The following is a 19387-nucleotide window of genomic DNA, read 5'->3' as shown; positions in this document are numbered from 1 at the left end:
GAGACATTTTGAAATGTCATGCCAAATATTGGCTCATTTTGGATTTCATGAGAGCTACACATTCCAAAAAAGTTGGGACAGGTAAAAAATAAGAGGCTGAAAAATTTTAAATGTACATATAAGGAACAGCTGGAGGACCAATTTGCAACTTATTAGGTCAATTGGCAACATGATTGGGTATAAAAAGAGCCTCTCAGAGTGGCAGTGTCTCTCAGAAGTCAAGATGGATCACCAATTCTCCCAATGCTGAGGCGAAAAATAGTGGAGCAATATCAGGAGCAAAGAGGAGTTTTTATACTTATATTTGCAAAGAGGAGCAAATATAAGGAGTTTCTCTGAGAAAAATTGCAAAGAGTTTGAAGTTATCATCATCTACAGTGCATAATATCATTCAGAGAATCTGGAACAAACTCTGTGCGTAAGGGTCAAGAACGGAAAACCATACTGGATACACGTGATCTTCAGGCCCTTAGATGGCACTGCATCACATACAGGAAAGCTACTGTACTGGAAATCACAACATGGGCTCAGGAATACTTCCAGAAAACATTGTCGGTGAACACAATCCAATGTGCCATTCACCGTTGCTGGCTAAAACTTTATAGGTCAAAAAAAAGGAGCCATATCTAAACATGATCCAGAAGCACAGGTGTTTTCTCTGGGCCAAGGATCATTTAAAATGGACTGCGGCAAAGTGGAAAACTGTTCTGTGGTCAGATGAATCAAAATTTGAAGTTCTTGTTGGAAGACTGGGACACAATGTCATCCGTACTATAGAGGACCAGGACGACCCAAGTTGTTATAAGCGCAACATATTCAGGACAACATTCCTATTCCTAAACTTGAGCAACTTGTCTCGTCAGTCCCCAGATGTTTGCAGACTGTTATAAAAAGAAGAGGGGATGCCACACAGTGGTAAGCATGGCCTTGTCCCAACTTTTTTTTAGATGTGTTGATGCCATGAAATTTTAAATCAACTTATTTTTCCCTTAAAATTACACATTTCCTGTCTAAACACTTGATATGTCATCTATATTGTATTCTGAATAAAATATTGAAATTTGAAACTTCCACATTGCATTCTGTTTCTATTCACAATTTGTACAGTGTCCCAACTTTTTTGGAATCTGATTTGGAATTGTATTTCAAGGTTAAATTAGTTTTTAAAAAACAAATATGAAAAGGAAATTTGATGATTAAATTTGTTTTTAAAAGGGGTAAATCATCATAAAATTTCACAGGTTTGAATTAGATTCAATGAGATGGTGAGTTTACACACCCGCCGACTTGGGTCAATTACCCCCACCACCCTGGGGCAAATTGAGCCACTTAATAATTTTTTTTTTTTTTTTTTTAAGAAGCCATATTTTTAGAACCCTTTGCCATAGATTCATTGTGATTAATTTAAATTGATAGGAAACATCCTGAAATTACTTAATACTTTTATTGTACTTCTGCATTTCCTCTTATCTTGAATATCACATAAGTAAAAAATTACTCCATCTTACCCTGCTGTGTTTTTATATAAAACTATAGAAAACTGTTGCAATGCTGCAAAACTACTAACTTTTCTCACTATAAGAATCGCAATGTACAAAGAATTACAAGATCATCAATTCATTATAACTTCTATAAATAATTGCAATTACTTTGGTTCTCTTCCGAGAGCTCTCTCGTACTGCGTCTTAGCTAAGACGCTACGGGAAAAGTCTCTTTTCACGAAATACTGAAGCAAAAAATTATCCTTAATTTTGTATTTTTGTAAAGCGCATTTGCAGCAGTACACAGCCATAGGCGAGACGGCTCGTTCGCTCATTGGCTTGTTCTGCGGCAACTGCACAGCCTATCGAGCGCAGGCTGATGCAACATCAGACCAATAAGGGCGCTTCGCGCCCTTCTTGCCACTTCCCGCCGAAACGGGTGTGGCCCAACCTATAAAAGGAGCTCGAAAAGGCTGACTCACCTGATTTTTCATCATCAGCCTTCCACTGCCGTTCCTGCTGCGCTATCCGGCGCCCATATCCTTTACATCCTTATTCTGTTATATCCTGTGTGTGTGTTCGCCCTGCGACGCACATTCACAAAAGAGCTGCGTCTTTTTAAAGATGCCCTCGTGCGGCTCGTGCAGAGCCCCGCTCAGCGAAGGAGATCGTCACGTCATCTGCGTCTCCTGTCTGGGTGAGGACCATGCAGCTCTCGCGCTTGCTGACGGCGGATGCCCTCATTGCGAGTTAATGCCTATGGTGACTCTGAGGACTCGCCTGGCATCCTTCTCAAAGCCTGCATCATCCGCTGCGCCGCAGCGCCGTAAGAAGCGCCGCTCGCAGCGCCTACCAGAACCGCCTCCAGCTCGGCCGAGCTCGCCGGTTCCCTCCGCTTCGCCGGCCTCCCCTGCATCGCTTCCCGATGCTCAGCGTCCGCTGCTTGCCGACGCGTCATCTGAGGAAGTGGATCTCAGGCCCGCGTCGGAGGAAGAAGACACGTGCTCTCTGCTTGCTTCGGGCAGTGAGGGTTGGGCGAGCTCCGTGGATCTCGCGCACGCTGCTCAGAGGCCCAGCAGACGGGGGGATATCGATAAGGAGCTGATGCGTGTTCTCTCGCTGGCTGCGGCGAGCCTCGGCCTCGAGTGGTCTGCACCAGCGCCCCCTTCACGTTCCCGGCTGGATGGTAGCTATCTTCCGGATGAGCGCTCTTCCTCAAGCTCAAAGCACGCCCCTTTTCTTCCTGAGCTTCACGAAGAAGTGGCGAAAGCTTGGGACGCTCCATTCTCGGCGAGAATCCGCTCATCTGTTTCGCCAGCATTCTCCACACTGGACGGTGCTAAGAACAGAGGCTACCTGTCACTTCCGCCGGTGGAACAGGCTATAGCAGCGCACCTTTGCCCGCCCTCTGCTGGACGGCGGACTAAGGCGGCGTTGCCATCCAAAGCCTGCCGCATGACGTCATCGCTGCTCGCACGGATATTCTCTGCTGCTGGGCAGGCTGCGTCTGCGTTACACACCATGGCCACGCTACAGATTTTCCAGGGCGATCTTCTCCGCAAGCTGGATGAGATGGGACCTGAAGCGATCTGTCTCGCGGATCTGAGGAGTGCTTCGGATCTCTCCCTCTGCGCTACTAAGTCCGCTGCACAGGCCATGGGACGGGTTATGGCTTCCGCTACGGTGGCTGAGAGGCATTTGTGGCCGACGCTTTCTGACATCAAGGAGTCTGAGCGCGCTGCGTTCCTTGACGCGCCGCTAACTCCTGCCGGCCTCTTCGGATCTTCCGTCAACGAGTTTGTGGAGAGATTCGCCGAGGACCAGAAAGCTTCGCAGGCGTTCAAGCACTTCTTGCCGAAGCGCTCCAGTTCTGCAGCTAGCCGCTCTAGACCGGCCCCACAGAGCTCTCAGTCACGCCCACCGCCTCCTGCTGCGTCATCGCGACAGCGTCAGCAACGCAGATCGGGACCCGTTCTCGCTCTTCAAGCTGTCGCACCGCGCCGCGGGAGCCGCAGCAGAGGATTGCGGTGAAGCCAGAAGCCCCGAAAGCATCCTAGCACTGCTGGGAAAGCGCCGGTGTTCGAGTTCCGCTGCGGCCGAGCTCTCACCCAAGCGCGCCGCTGTTGCAGTTCCAAGAGTTGTGACTGCCTCAGTGTCTTCTACAATGCGCAAGCCTGCACGAGTGCCCGCTTGCCTGCACACAAAAGCCGTTATCACTACCGGCTACCCGGATGTTTCACAAAAAGAGTGTTTTTTCTGGTGTTCCGGCCACGGCCGATGGTGCTATAAATGTTGTGACGATGCCCACTCCTCAGTGCCCATCTCCTCATGTAAGCACAGCCCTGCACACAGGGCCTGCGCCCATAATGTCGACTCAAGTCGGTCGCGCACACTGCATAGTAAGCGTGCCCACCCCTCAGTGCCCAAAATTACTATGTCACACGCGTCATGTGGTTTCTGTAAAAACGAAACCCGTGCACGCTCGTCCGGCCACGGCCGATGGTGCTATAAATGCAGTGACGATGCCCACTACCCAGTGCCCATCTCCACATGTAAGCACAGCCCTGCACACAGGGCTAGCGCACATAAGATCGACACAGATCGGTCGAGCGCGCCGCATAGTAAACGTGGCCACTTCCCAGTGCCCACATACACTATGTCACATACGGCGCGGGGCTTCTGTAAAAATGAGGCCCGTGCACGTACATTCTGCACAGGCAGACAGCGAGTTGAAAGTGGTAAAAGTGCACACATGCAGCCCACGGTTACTCGCAGATATATCGAGTCCCACGGGACCCGCTCAGCCTCCCCCCAGTCGGTTAAGCGCCGGAACGGGGTCGAGGAAGAGCGATCTGCCCGCTGTGATCAGCGCGCTCCCCGTCTCAGATGCGCAGCACACTCGAGCGCCGCCGTTGCCCAGTCAACAGAGCGCGTTTCGCATCCAGCCCTTAGCCATTCATGCAGATGCATGGTCAGCGCTTCCAGGGGGTTCGGATTGGGTGCTAGGCATTATAAAGAGAGGCTACTTGCTACAGTTTTCTCGACGCCCACCGCGCTTTTCAGCCGCGTCGAAACTACGGTCAAAACAGAAGTAGCACACATACGTCGGGCCGAAATATCAAAACTGTTGAGCAAAGAGGCTGTAGAGCCTGTGTCTCAAGCTCAAAGCGAGGGGGGGCTGTACAGCAGATACTTTCTGGTGCCCAAGAGAGACGGGGGTCTCAGGCCCATACTGGATCTAAGACAGCTGAACAAGGCATTGATGAAACGCAGTTTCAAAATGCTCACGACCAGGAAGCTCCTCGCGCAGGTTCGCAGAGGGGACTGGTTCATGTCAATAGATCTGAAGGACGCGTATTTTCAAATACAGATAGCGTCAAACCACAGGCGATATTTGAGATTCGCCTTCGAGGGCCAGGCATACCAGTTTACAGTCCTGCCATTCGGCTGGTCCGTAGCTCCTCGTACGTTTACGAGGTGCATGGATGCAGCGCTCGCTCCTCTCCGACTCAGAGGCATACGAGTGCTGAATTATTTGGACGACTGGCTGGTTCTGGCCCGATCACGAGCGGAGCTCGTTGACCAAAGGGCCGTTTTACTCGATCACCTCGAGAAGCTCGGCCTCAGTGTCAATTGGGCGAAGAGTTTGCTGAACCCCAGTCAGACGATCCTGTTTCTGGGTATATTTCTGAACTCGTGTTCCATGACGGCGCGGCTGTCACCACAGCGCGCGATGGGCATTCAGCGCGCAGCGAGTTCTTTCCGCTGCAGCACGGCCGTGTCGCTCAAACACTGTCAAAAGATGCTGGGTCTCATGGCCTCAGCATCTCCGGTTCTGCGGCTGGGCCTGCTCCGCATGCACCCCCTGCAGTTCTGGCTGAAGGCTCGGGTGCCGCGCAGAGCGTGGGCGTCTGGCCGGCTGCATTTCAAGGTCGATCAGAGCTGTGTTGCGGCTCTAGCACCTTGGACAGTGAACGGCTGGTACCGATCAGGTGTAAGCCTGGGGACTTCGCCGAGTGTGAAAATGGTGTCGACGGACGCCTCCACTTCGGGATGGGGAGCGCTGCTCGAAGGCAGACCGTCCTTTGGCCTATGGTCAGAACGGGAAAAGCTCCATCATATCAACTGCCTGGAAATGCTGGCAGTGGAGAACGCGCTGACGCGCTTTTGTCCCCATATCAAGGATCACCACGTCGTAGTCCGTTTGGACAACATGTCCGTGGTGTCCTACATAAATCGCCAGGGCGGTCTCGGGTCCCGAAACCTGTGCAGGCTGACGGAACGCCTCCTGGTTTGGGCTCAGCGCAACGTGCGCTCGCTGAGAGCAGTGCATGTGCCTGGACTGCAGAATCTGGGTCCAGACAGGCTGTCCAGAGGCAATGTTCCTGCGGGCGAATGATCTCTACACCCGCAAACAGTCCGGCTGTTGTGGGAGAGATTTGGCATGGCGGAGGTGGACCTCTTTGCGTCCCACGAAAACGCTCACTGCCCCGCGTTCTTTTCCAAGAACGAAAGCGCGCTGTCACGGAGATGGCCGTGCTGCCCGATTTATGCGTTCCCTCCCGTCTCCCTCCTTCCGCAGGTGATAGAACGGGTGAGAGAAACGAGATGTTCAATACTGCTTTTAGCACCTCTTTGGAAGAACCAACCATGGTTCCCAGATTTGATGCAGTTAGCAGATGTCGCCCCGTGGCCGGTACCGTTGAGGAGGGACCTCCTCTCGCAGGCCAGGGGCTCGATTTGGCACCCTCAACCGGAGTTGTGGTCCCTCCATGTGTGTGCACTCAACGGTTACCCGCTGATCTCGCAGTGGGAGTGCTAAATACCATCACTCAGGCTAGAGCTCCGTCGACACGACGTCTGTATGCCTCGAAGTGGTCGGTGTTCTCCAGCTGGTGCACAGCTCGAGGTTATTCACCCCTTAGTTGTGAGGTGACGGAGGTCCTCTCCTTCCTACAGGAGCTGTTGGATAAGGGCAGAGCCCCATCCACGCTCAAAGTTTATGTGGCGGCCATCGCAGCGTTTTCTGAAACGGCGTCCGGTCAGTCAATAGGAAGGAACGATTTGGTCATCCGGTTCCTCAGAGGAGCTAGGAGGCTGAATCCTCCCAGACCTCCGTCAGTCCCTATGTGGGACCTCGCGGCGGTTTTGGAGGCCTTGAAGGGTCCCCCTTTTGAGCCTATCCAATCGGTTAGCCTTCAGCATTACGTTCATGACAGTATTCTTGTTGGCTCTCGCTTCTGTGAAGCGTGTGGGTGATTTGCATGCGCTCTCGGTGAGCCAGTCGTGCTTGGAGTTTGGGCCCAATGACTCAAGAGTCATACTCAAACCTAGGCACGGTTATGTGCCGAAATCCCTCAACACACCGTTTCGGGCTCAGGTTATTGCCCTGTCTGCCCTGCTGGTGTCAGGAGAGGATGGAGACTCGAGTCTTCTTTGCCCTGTCAGGGTTTTAAGAGCTTATGTGTCTCGCTCGGCTGCCTTTCGGCAGACGGAGCAGCTGTTTGTCTCGTTCGGTGGACGTTCCAAGGGAATGGCTGTTTCGAGACAGACTCTATCCAGATGGATAGTTGACGCCATAGCGTTAGCTTACGCTTCCAGGGGCCTTCAGTGCCCGTTGGGCGTCAGAGCACACTCCACAAGAGGCGTCGCCTCGTCGTGGGCATGGTCTACTGGGATCTCCTTGCAGGATATATGTATGGCGGCAGGCTGGGCCTCGCCGTCTACATTTATCAGGTTCTATAACCTGGAGGTTCCCGTCTTGCAAGCAAGGCTGCTGTCAGTATGGTCGAATCAGGGCCCTGAGGGGAATTCTGAGTTCACGAGCGCTATGCGCTGCCGACTGTTATATGGGCAGTATTGCGTAAGACCCGCATTGCCACATTGGTCAGGCCTTGCCTCGGCTGTGTGATGTCATATTGCCGCATCTACGGATGCTGCTAGATATGGGACGGAGGGCTTCCCCTCTTTCTGTCCTGGACTCTCTGTGAGTCCCTCAGGTGACTGTGCACTGTAAATCCTGGGCGTTGCTTCAGGTTTATTGGTGTGTGATCCCTGCGCGCACGGCGTTTTACATTGGGTTCCCGTAGCGTCTTAGCTAAGATGCAGTACGAGAGAGCTCTCGTAAGAGAACGTACTCGGTTCTCTCTAGAAGAGCGAACGAGTACTGCGTTCTCTGCCGTGCGTACGATTCACTCTGGTTCGCTTCGGCGATGAAATAAATCAGGTGAGTCAGCCTTTTCGAGCTCCTTTTATAGGTTGGGCCACACCCGTTTCGGCGGGAATTAGCAAGAAGGGCGCGAAACGCCCTTATTGGTCTGATGTTGCATCAGCCTGCGCTCGATAGGCTGTGCAGTTGCCGCAGAACAAGCCAATGAGCGAACGAGCCGTCTCGCCTATGGCTGTGTACTGCTGCAAATGCGCTTTACAAAAATACAAAATTAAGGATAATTTTTTGCTTCAGTATTTCGTGGAAAGAGACTTTTCCCGTAGCGTCTTAGCTAAGACGTAGTACTCGTTCGCTCTTCTAGAGAGAACCGAGGTTACGTTTAGTAACCGAGTACGTTTTCAACATTTTGCAATTGCAATTACTTATTCTGTTATTTAAAATATGTTTCTATTAATCTGTTAGTCTGCATAGATTGAGCGTCTATTTGACCGCAAATAGCCATTCCTTTAAAATCACTAAAACTGTCACTTCAGTTCATCGCGATAAATTTCTTATTTACATACAGAGAGCTGAATCTCAAGCGTGCAGGAAAAAAAGTCCGTCATTTAGAGGTGAGAGAATGCAATGGCCAATCACAGGTGTTCAAGAAATCAACAGATACGACTGTGATTGGCTGCATTCCAAATGCGTACATGACCCTTTCCCAAATTAGTTTTGCTATTATCCTATTATTATAGTTGTAACTAAGAGTGCTATTGATTGCGTGAGAAAATTAATGTGTGGCGTGAGAAAAGTGTCAATTCCGTGAGTCTCACGCTGAGTGTGTGAGAGTTGTCAGCACTAACAATGCTGACCTGCAATAAAAGGCTCCATCTGGAATTACTGTGAAAGCTGTTTGCTTCATATAAGAACAGACCTAAAAGAGAGTTTTCAGTTTATTATAGAGTAATCTCTCTTGAAAACTGCTGGTGTAAATATCAGTCCACCCCACATAATCGTATCCCCTCTGGAAGTCTTTGTAATGTCTGGTAAAATTTTTTGCATATTATCACAATATCTTGTTCTAACTAATGAAAATATAGCCCGTCTATGTTAAGATAGTAGGCTATGCTAAAGAAAATAGTAGCAAAGTTAAAAACAGTGACTAAACATATCCCTTTCTTTTTTTTCATTTAGCCTTCAGTTAGCAGCTAAGCTTAGCTTATCATATTACTAACTTTTTAAGAAAGACTCTTTTGATTAGCAATAACATGATACATGTCTGATCAGGATTGGAGGGATCTTGAACAGCTCAGGCATCTACTTTGAGGAGGTTTTGAGATATGGAAATAGAAAATTCTGGAAATAATAGCAAATAACATGCATTACATTAACACTAATGATATGAGTGACACATTTTGATTTAACATATTGACTGAGCAGATCCCAAACACATGTTAGCATTCTAGACATGTATCTAACAAAGTAAGACATTTATTGGTGACAAATGCTATCGTTTCTCCAGTTACACCGGCACAAAAACAGTTGCTCTATACTGGAACAACAGTGGCCCACAAACTGCTATCGCTCACGGCACAAACATAGTTCAGACACAGGCACACACACATACACACTAAGCTACTGTTCGCGCACTATCACAGCTTAACACACTCTCTCTGCGCTTTGCCACAGGGCTTCAGAGCGAAGCAGGGACGATCTTTTCATCACCCGTGAAGATACAGTCTTGCCACAATACACCTGCCAGAGCCCGACAGGCAAATTGGATTTGTGGAGATTGGTATCGTGTAGGCATGACAGTACTGCTAACCTGACTTAATTTGTCCAGAGCCTCCTCACCGCAGCCATGACAAAATAAATCAAATGCGGCCGTAGAGCTCCTTTATCAGACACGAGCATGAGCTTCTGGGTGTCTGTGACATCACTGCTTTAGGAGGAACTCACCTTTCTCCTTGCAGCTGCCTGAAGAGACCTTCTTGAGCTCCAGGTTGTTCTGCAGGGCCATCCCCTGCATCTGACACTCGCTTTCGTAAGTTTTGCCATCGCTGGCGCAGATGGGCGTACTGTCAGGAGGGCAGGAATCGGCTGGTGCGAAGTTAAACTGCTTGTAGGTCTTCGGGTTCACCCGACAGGCCACACTTCGTTCATCGTTCAGAGTGTCACTGCAAGGATCTGTGGACAACAGTGGGAAAAAATTTGTCCTTGAGCCGGGATTCGAACTCAGGACACTCGTAGCAATGCAATCTGTGCAGACTCACTATTATTTTAACACAAAAGGTAAAACCGTAATGTTATGAAGCTAGACTGACATGGAAGAGAAGAAACGTTGCATAAAGTTTATATTTTTGTTTTCTTTGCGCACAAAAAGTATTCTGGTCGTTTCATAATATTGAGGTTTAACCACTGATGTCACATAGACTAATTTAACAATGTCCTTATTATCTTTCTTGGCCCTGAATTTGGTAGTTACTTTGCTGTCTATGTAGGGCCAGAAATAAATTTGTGTTACTTGTGTTGTCTTACAGATTTGGAACGACATGAGGGTAAGTAATTAATGACAAATTATTGAATGAGTGAACTACCCCTTTAATCAAATAAATGCAACCTTCTTTCAAAAACACTAAATACATAAATCTTACCAACCCTAAACTTTTGAACAGCAGCCCATGTACATTTGTTCCTGAAGATATTAACTTTTTTGATAAAAGTTGGATTTAAACTCACCCACCAGTGGGCCCAAAGCCATTACATATTTAAAACCGTAATATTCTATACTAAACCTAAACTAATCTTGACAAACTATATATCATTGGAGACCTTAGAGATTGTATTTTTCTTATTTGACCACTGTTTTATATTTAAATTATGTAGTGACAGTAATTCATTAATTTGTGACAAGAAAATTTAGCAAATAAAAAAAACCCACCAAGAAGTTGGCTTTTGTTACAAAAAGCTGATACATACACATACAATCACGAAAGTATATATTTTTTATTTTTTTTGGCTGCCAATAATTCAGACAAAACATCATTCAGAATAAATTTAATATGTATATTTGTATATGTATGATTGATGTAGCAACTGTTCAGTAAAATATGTAATGCATGTCAATTTCATGTATGATCATACATGAAATAACCTTTTTTTTTGTGAAGTTTCTGTAACAACACTCTAGTAGCTATGTTTGATTAAAAAATCATTTACAACCTATCTAGAATGTTTTATTGCTGTTTGAATAAAAAAAAAATTGTAAATCAAATCAGTCGTCCATTACAAATCATACCAGGAGCATGACTAGTACCTAGTGGACATTGTTGGTATAGCGACTAAAAATAACACAGAAACCTCATTTTTTGTGATATCAATGTCAAATTTGGAACACAACTTCTTTAGACTTAAGGCTTTTCATTTGACATGAAATTAAATTCAACACATATTTTATTTAAATTTTTTAAATAAAATATAAATACATTAAATTACTTTTTTTATTACAACAAACTTAAACACCTATAACTTTTTTGTTTTTAATTTTTTAATTTTATTCAACTTCTTTCACATGTACAAGAAACTTCCAAGTGTGTTTTTAAAAACGAGCCCAAAATTAGGTTCATATTCCAAACCGTTCCAGAATTACATTAATTTGAATCTGGACACGCCCTTTTCAGCTCTACCCCTAAAAAGGGGGTGACACTTAAGGGGTTAAGGACAGCACAGTTTCTGGTGTCTGAGCACATGCTCTATCCACTACTCTACAGCAACAATGCCATTTTTTGACTAGAATTGTCTTCTTTTTCAAAGCATCTTCTAGGCACTATTGATGGAGCTGTTGTCAGTGGTGTGTCATTTATTGAGAAGAAATACTGAAAAGTGAAAAGATAAGGGTGACAGCTGACGGGACAGGAGTGATGAGTATGTGGGAGCTGATGGGTCTTTGTGGCTGCAGGGGGCTCTGGGCCCTGGCCCTGTATGGCAAGATCATAATTGTAATAGAAATGCCATGATGGTTATTGAAATATGTGTGACAGTTTCGCCAGCCTCCACACTTTTCAGAAACAAGATGGCACAAAGGACTTATCAGCCGGTGTCGTGCTAAGACAATGCCGAGCCGCGAGCGAGTCCCACAATCGCGAGAGAGAAAGAAGCACGGAGACAGAGAGGAAAAAAGACAAGAGAGACAGAGACAGAAAGGACAGAGGAAATTAGACAAGAAAGACAAAACACGTAAACAAAACAAAGAACGAGAGAAGAGGAAGAACACAGGCGAATAAAGAGAAGAAGAAAATGGGAACAAAATAAGCGGGAAATGAAGACAAAGTCACAGAGATAGAGAGAAAAATGAAAGCAAATAACACAGATGGACATATGCACACTAGGGATGTATAAAATGACATATTTTTTTAGAATCAACTAGCTAGTGTCTTTTTCCTGAATGACTGGTCAACTAATAAGTTGTTTGCACATGACGTCACTGATGAGGCGCAAAATGCAGCTGGAGGGCAGGAAGCAATTTTTCTCCATACGTAGGAATCACTAGCAGAAAATGTTGTTTATCAATGCTCAAATTGGCCAAACTGAGAAACCACAAGAAGCTTTAATCATGTATGAAAATGTGCTGTTCATAAATGTGGGAAAACTCAAGAAACTGATAGAAAAATGCAGAAAAAACTGGCTTGTAAATCTGCGTTGTACCAGTGGGCCCTGTTTAAAATTGTTTGATTTGTATGTTCATTCTATTTATTTATTTGAGCTATTTACACAATGTCTCAATTTTTTTCAAGTTTATAAGTGTCCAGGTACAGAAACCGAACAATCAACTGTAAAATAGCACTGCATAGTCTTCACTGTAAAAATAAAAAAAACAGTCAAAACAAAATTTATACAGACACCTTCAGCATTTCTCACATTATCACAGTTTATTTGCTACAGTTTAGAAAAATGGTAATAACATATGACAAGAACTAAACTGTGTCAGAACAAATTCATCTTGATAATGTCAGATAACTTTGATAGAAAGGTATGTAATGGATGTATGTAAGCAATGCTTAATTTTGTTCAGTCTGTGTTGTAAAAAGTTTGCATTAAAAATTAAAGAAAAGACACTTGAGTAAAACTTGGTCAGTTCAAAGTGACTTAATAATTTTTGGTCCCAATTAGTTTTTAATCAGTTTTACTGGTAGTCCACTGTACCAAGATTTTTTTGGGGTATATATGTCACAGTTTACTTTATTGGTATTGGTTAAGTGGTACTCACTTACATAACTGAACTCTAGTGTTCTGCACCCTCTAGTAAAAAAAAAAAATATCTAAAATTATTTCTGGTGTCTGAATAATTGTTGGTTTGACTGTGGATTAATTATTGTTAAAACTACTTCAAGTTAATCCATCCTAAATGCACACCCAATAGTTATAGCACGAACAAACAAACAAACAATAAATAAATATTATTTTAAATCGAGACAAAAATTTATATTATTATCCTCAAGTAAATGTATTCTCTTTAAAATATGTTTCTATGCTTTTCTGAAAACAAGACAGCAATTATAATTATTTTTAAAAACCAAACAACAGCAACAACATCATCATCAACAATAATAATAATAATAATTTTCTCTCACATAAATTTATGGTGGGGGTGGCAGATTAAGACAATTATTATTTGTAGTGACAGATCATACAACATGGCATTTAGAACATTTATACGTTTTTTTATGGTCTTATGGTTTTGAATGTAAATATGCCAAAATTAATCAATGCATCCAAAATTTACACGAAATTAAACTCGATAGTTCTAAGGCATTAAGCATAAAAGCCCAGAGAGAGAGGCGGGCTGACAGAAAGTGTTGCTGCTAGGTCTGGGACTTGTGTATACTAACACAATAATAGGACGGCTCTCAGATGAGGGGAGTATGGAGCGTGACCAAAAGGGTCCAGCACAATACGGGCAGTGCCTCCAACAACATCTCACCACGCAAGCCAGCCATTACCACTGGAGAAACCATTAGCTCCCATTAAGAGAAGCCGGCTGGAGCCAGCATTCAGTGTATCGCTGCCTAACAGTGCCATGCAGGGGTGGCTGTAATTAACCAGGCACACTGAGCACCGCTCCAGCAGGGAGTGTGTATGAGGCCGCTCCATTAGTCCAGACCCTGTATCTTTGTGCCTGACAGTTGCTGGCCAAGACCTTAATGCATGTGTTGGAGGAAGAGTAGCTGTAGCCACGGTTTACGGGAATGAATGTGCATACAGAGCTGGCCAAAAATGTGTCTTTAAGTGTGCTTTGAAATAATAATGGCCCCTGTCCTGCTGTACGATTGATTGTGTGTGTGTTTTTTTGTTTTGTTCCTCAGTTCTCTGTGTAAAACAAAATGTGTTGCAACACTGCAGGATTAAAAATAATAATAATTATTATTTTTCATGGAAAAAAAATATGCACAATAAATTTACTTGAGATGCCGAAATAATGTTTTTTAGGATGTTTAGATGTGTTTTCACAAAAAAAAAAAAAAAGACAAAATTATTTTTATTTTATTTTTTGCTTTTAAATATTTTTATTTTCTAGCAAACACACTGTCTTCTCAGGTTATTTAAATGTTATGATTGAATTATGATTTTTGTTTCTAAAGTAAATTTTATCCAATGTTTAAAATATTTTTACAAATTTAAATTTTAAAAAATGTAAATAAAATAAATAAAAAATAAAATAAATAAAGTCCACAAGTTAATGTATCTTCTTTGCATGTTTTGACATTTTCTCTGAAAAACAAGACTATGCTGTCTTTGCTGGATATTTAAATATGCTTTCCTGAAAACAAGACGCATAATAATTATTTAAATAATTTTAATTATTGCTTCTCAGTTATTATTTTTTGTTTTGTTTTTGTTTTCAAGATGTTTAAATGTTTAGCTGAAAAAAAAACACACAAAAAAAACAAGGAGAGACACCCACCTTTTTAAAAGCATCTTTATAAATGTTTTCTAGGAAAACATACATAAAATAATGTTTATTTATGCTTCACAAGTAAAGATGTTTTCTTGCAAAAAAACACAAAAACAAAAAAATAGTGATTCTGTTTCTCAAATAAATGTAAAAATGCTTTAAGGATGTTTAAATATTTTTCCTGGAAAAAAAGGCAAAAATCCGTATTAAGAAGCTGATTATGCAGTGAAACATCACTTAACTTATGTTGTATAGACAGTTTAGAGGTCAGCTTTCTTATTTTCTTTTATTTAGTTACATTTTTCATATTTTCTTATCTGAGTGTCCCTCAGTGATAAAAATACCATTTGTATGTACTGACTGAATCAGAGTCAGTGACCGCAAGGATGGTGTCTCTAAGTTAGATTTAGAGTTGCTGTCTGTCCTCCTTGGTGCTTTGCACTCTCGAGGGGGTTAAAATGAAAGACACTCTCCCAAGAGCTGCGGAGAAACATGCTCCACACGTCCTCTGGGACCCGAGGCATTCATCCAGTCCTGCCGCCCAGAGAGCCATCATTTACAAGAGGTGACTTCCGTCTGAGTCTGTCTGCCTCACTCTGCCGCAGGAAACACCCCAGACAAGACACAAGACTTGCTTTCAGAAAGTTTATTAAAAATACAGCCAAAATCAACTTCTGAAATAGTATTTTTGTCTTGTGCCTTAGTAAAAAAAAAATTATAACAATATATATATATATATATAATCAACATTCATAAAACACTTGAGAAGTGAAACTGCACAAGATAATTAAACTTGTTTTCAAAGAAAATATTAGTATATAAAATATAGCCCCATGGGCAAAAACCTTTCTAACTTTTGTTAGATTTGTGCATTGGAACAATTCCAATGGCAATGAAGTAAGAAAAATATACTTAATTTTAAGACAAACTCTCTGAAAACAAGTCTCACTACTTTTATACATTTTTGCTCCAAGTAATTTGATCTTTTTAACTTAAAAACAAGGCAAAAATACAGATTAAGAAAATGATTCTTTTGCACGGCTGACTCAGAAATAAGTGTTTGATCTTCGTTAGACACTCAAAACAAATGAAAATGATCTAATGATCAGCCTCTGAGAGTTCAGGGTATGTTGGACCAAATATATGGAGACAGAAAGCAGGTCTTAGCCTACTGGAACTTTCCAAACATGCCAGTCTGTGGGGATCTTTATTGACTTGTGAATGTAAATGTGTCCAGACTTTATCATGGAGTATAGATGGATAAAAGACATCAAAATAAAACTCTGCAATGTCAGAGAGGGTCGGAATAAGCTGAAAAAGAATCTGACAGCTCATCAGGCAGCGTGGAAGGGAAATGTCATTAGGCAGTCCAGAGTGGGAAGGGGCTTTTCATGAATGACACTCTGTCCTCATGACTCAAACTCCTCACTAACATGAAACAGCCAGGATTTAATCACAGAAGAGGAGCTCAGAAATCCCGACAGTTAGCATGGTGAAGTGTGATGTGATGGGAGCTTTCAGCAGAATAATTGATCTGTTGATTTTTTTTAACTCAAAATCCATCCATAATACTCTTTAACAAGCATTCAGAATCCAAAATCACATTAGGAATAATGCAATACAAGTGATGTGTTCCATAATCAGATACTTATTTTTTTATTATTAATATTATTCTACTTTAATTTCATATTATGTTCTGGTTGTTGTATTTATATGTGTACACTGGAAGCTTCGTTATCAAGAAAAATCCCTTCCCTGGCAGCAAAGGGCTTTCTGATTCTGAATTATTAAATAAAATAAAATAAAATAAAATAAAATAAAATAAAATAAAATAAAATAAAATTAAATTAAATTAAATTAAATTACTTTTTACAAATACATTATGTCAAAGTAATTTTTCTGCTTTCTAACTATTTCAAATTATGGAAGATAAAAAATAAAACAGAATAAAATATATATATATATATATATTAATAATTTTATTATCATTATTATTTAAATAATAATAATTAATAAATAATATTCCATAATAGTAATAACATAATATGACAAATAACTGTATATTTTATATTATGTATATTATTGGATAAGCAATATGTAAATAAGAAGTAATAATTAATATATAATACTTAAATAATAATATAAAATATTAAATGTATAATATAAAATAACGTATTACTGTACACACACACACACACACACACACATATATATATATATATATATATATATAGAGAGAGAGAGAGAGAGAGAGAGAGAGAGAAAGAGAGAGAGAGAGAAAGAGAGAGAGGCTTATATGTTTTGTTTCAGAAAGGGGATCACATGTATTTACAAGTAACACTGCCCAACATTGACCTCAATCCTAAAACGCAGCCAAAACGCCCTGTGATCACTTTGAAGGAAGTTGCAATGCAAGAATGGCAAGATGGTAACAGAACTACACGTGATAATCACATAAATGGAATGCTTATGACAATTTAAAGGCTCCAGACTCACCGCAGCGGCCTTGGTGATGCAAGCGGATGTTCTTCTGAGTGGCGCAGGCTTTCATATGGAGCTCACATTCGCTTTGGTAGTCCAGTCCGTCGCTGCCGCACACCACGTTCTTGGGGACGTTCTCACAACTCAGAGGACACATGCACTTAGCCGACTGACCGTCGGATGACTGGATGCAGGTGCTGCCAAAGCTACAGGTCATCTCACTGCATGGGTCCTTCAAGGCTGAAACATGGAAAAGAGAAAGTGAATGTAGAAAATGCCTGAATAACATAATCTGACATGAAGTGGTTCTTAGTGTGTTGCTATGTGGTTGCTTGTTTTATAAAGTATGCTTGTACCTATTCATGCATCTAGCACACATGGTACAGGAGGAGTTATGTGCCAAAGTTTAATATTAACGTTAGCACAAATTACACAATGTTGGACGTGTTCGTGTAATTGGTTGGCTGCTTGTCATGTTCACACAACAAAGTCTGTTTAAGGTGGGAGTTCATGGGTGAGCGCCAAACATGAACCCTATTACTGAGAAAATATTGGGTTAAAATGAGGCACGGTCTCCCAGCACCTCCACACGGCTCAGACATCCCCCGTGTCAATACAGATGGCAGAGTGAAGTGGCTTAACCCCGGCTGAAGAACAGCTCAGTGCCCAACACTTGAATATTTGGTCACAGCTGGGTGGGTGTACAAACAAGTCACTCTAATTCACCACAGACCATTTCAAGCAAGCTTTGCATTCACAAAACATTCTCAATTGCTATGCTTCAGCGTACCCGTCCTTATGCTGGAGGGACCTAATCAGCTTTTTTCACTCTGAAAATAAGAAAGCCACATTTTTTTTCTGAAAAAGACTTTGTCTATTTCTTATTAAACATTCCACCACTCAGGACTGAAGGTGAAGAAATGATTCACACAAAAATGAAATATATGTCATCATTTTACTTATGCCGTTTCAAACCTGACACAAACAGATCTTAAATCCTGGCTTCTCCCTTTCATATAGTGAAAGTGTATTGAGGGCTGTCAAGTTTCAAAAATGACAATGTGTCTTAAGAGTATCATAAGTTGTCCGTTTGACTCATTCATTTTATTTCAAGTGCAAGTCTACTGAAGCCAGTTTGTGTGATGAATAGACTGAAATTTATAAGCATAAACAAATCACACATTTGAATCAGATTTTGCCAGTGAATCAGTATTATTTTAGTATTATTTTTATACTTATATATTGTAATATATCATATTTAAGAATATATATACATTTTTATATAATGTATATATAATAATACCATTTGTCATGCTATTTTTAGTACTGTATTTTTGTCATGTGCTTTAGTCACACTTTTGAATTTTTGTTTTTATATTTAGTTGTAATTTATATATATATATATATATATATATATATATATATATATATATATATATATATATATATATATATATATAAATTTTCAGCTTAATTTCAAATAACGGAAAACTATTGAATTAGTTTTAGGTAATAATAACACAGCAACAAATCAGTTGATGCCCCTGACAAAACCAACAGATGATTTTTTTCACAAACTGGAATGATCTGGATCTCAAATCCAGTTTAGGGACTCAAACATTTGACGTATACAAGAACTTAAATTTCAATCTGTTCATCAGAAAGCTATTGCATGAAATTTTTAATATAGCGCACAAGACCATTTTTACTACTTTTAAAGAATCATGTTTGAAGCTTAAAAGCTTCTATTACCACTCACTGTAACTGCATAGAAAACCACGACCAGCATAAATTTCTCCTGTTTGATTATGCTAGAAGAAAGAAAAGTCATACAGGTTTGGAATGACATAAAGGTAAGTAATTGATGAACTAATCCCTCAGTTCTACATAAATGAGAAAGGTGGACGTTTTAATTTGCAATACACCAGGGCAATTTAACTGGAATGAATGCATAACTGTTTCTGATACTCACAGGAACCATCTGATTCTTATCATTATCATTTAGATGATACATATTCATGAGGCATTGACAACATGGAGACGCTGAAGAGTGAAGGGACCGTGTCACTTCAGAGAGGGCTAGTTTCATTTCCGACCGTTCCCACACTCTCTAATTCAGTCTCACTATCTCTGTCCCTGTTTTCACCTCTGCAATGTGTCATATCAGCCTACAGTCTCCTCTGTCATTTGTGCGGTTTACTTTGTGTAAATCTGTTAGGAGAACACACTTGTTTAATTAAAGGTTTGTGCCTGTCTCTAAGGACCGCGCTCCACTTTTGCAGCATGACACACACACACAAACCCACTCGCACGCATGTGATA

General features: G+C 42.0%; 1 protein-coding gene across 12 annotated transcripts in view; it reads right to left on the bottom strand.

The window, feature by feature from the left end:
• agrn (agrin) overlaps positions 1-19387 on the bottom strand; it is a 282960-nt gene that overhangs the window by 92337 nt on the left and 171236 nt on the right. For all 12 annotated transcript variants that reach the window (XM_059527826.1, XM_059527817.1, XM_059527821.1 and 9 more), the window contains 2 exons: positions 17081-17305; positions 9592-9819 (listed from right to left, as the gene is read on the bottom strand). In XM_059527826.1, the coding sequence (XP_059383809.1) occupies positions 9592-9819; positions 17081-17305 (453 nt within the window). The remainder of the gene's footprint in view (positions 1-9591; positions 9820-17080; positions 17306-19387) is intronic.

This window comes from Carassius carassius, chromosome 37 (genome assembly GCF_963082965.1).
Source record: "Carassius carassius chromosome 37, fCarCar2.1, whole genome shotgun sequence".
NCBI lineage: Eukaryota > Metazoa > Chordata > Actinopteri > Cypriniformes > Cyprinidae > Carassius > Carassius carassius.
The sequence above is the reverse complement of the archived record's forward strand: the minus strand, read 5'-3'. Positions and strand labels throughout refer to the sequence as shown.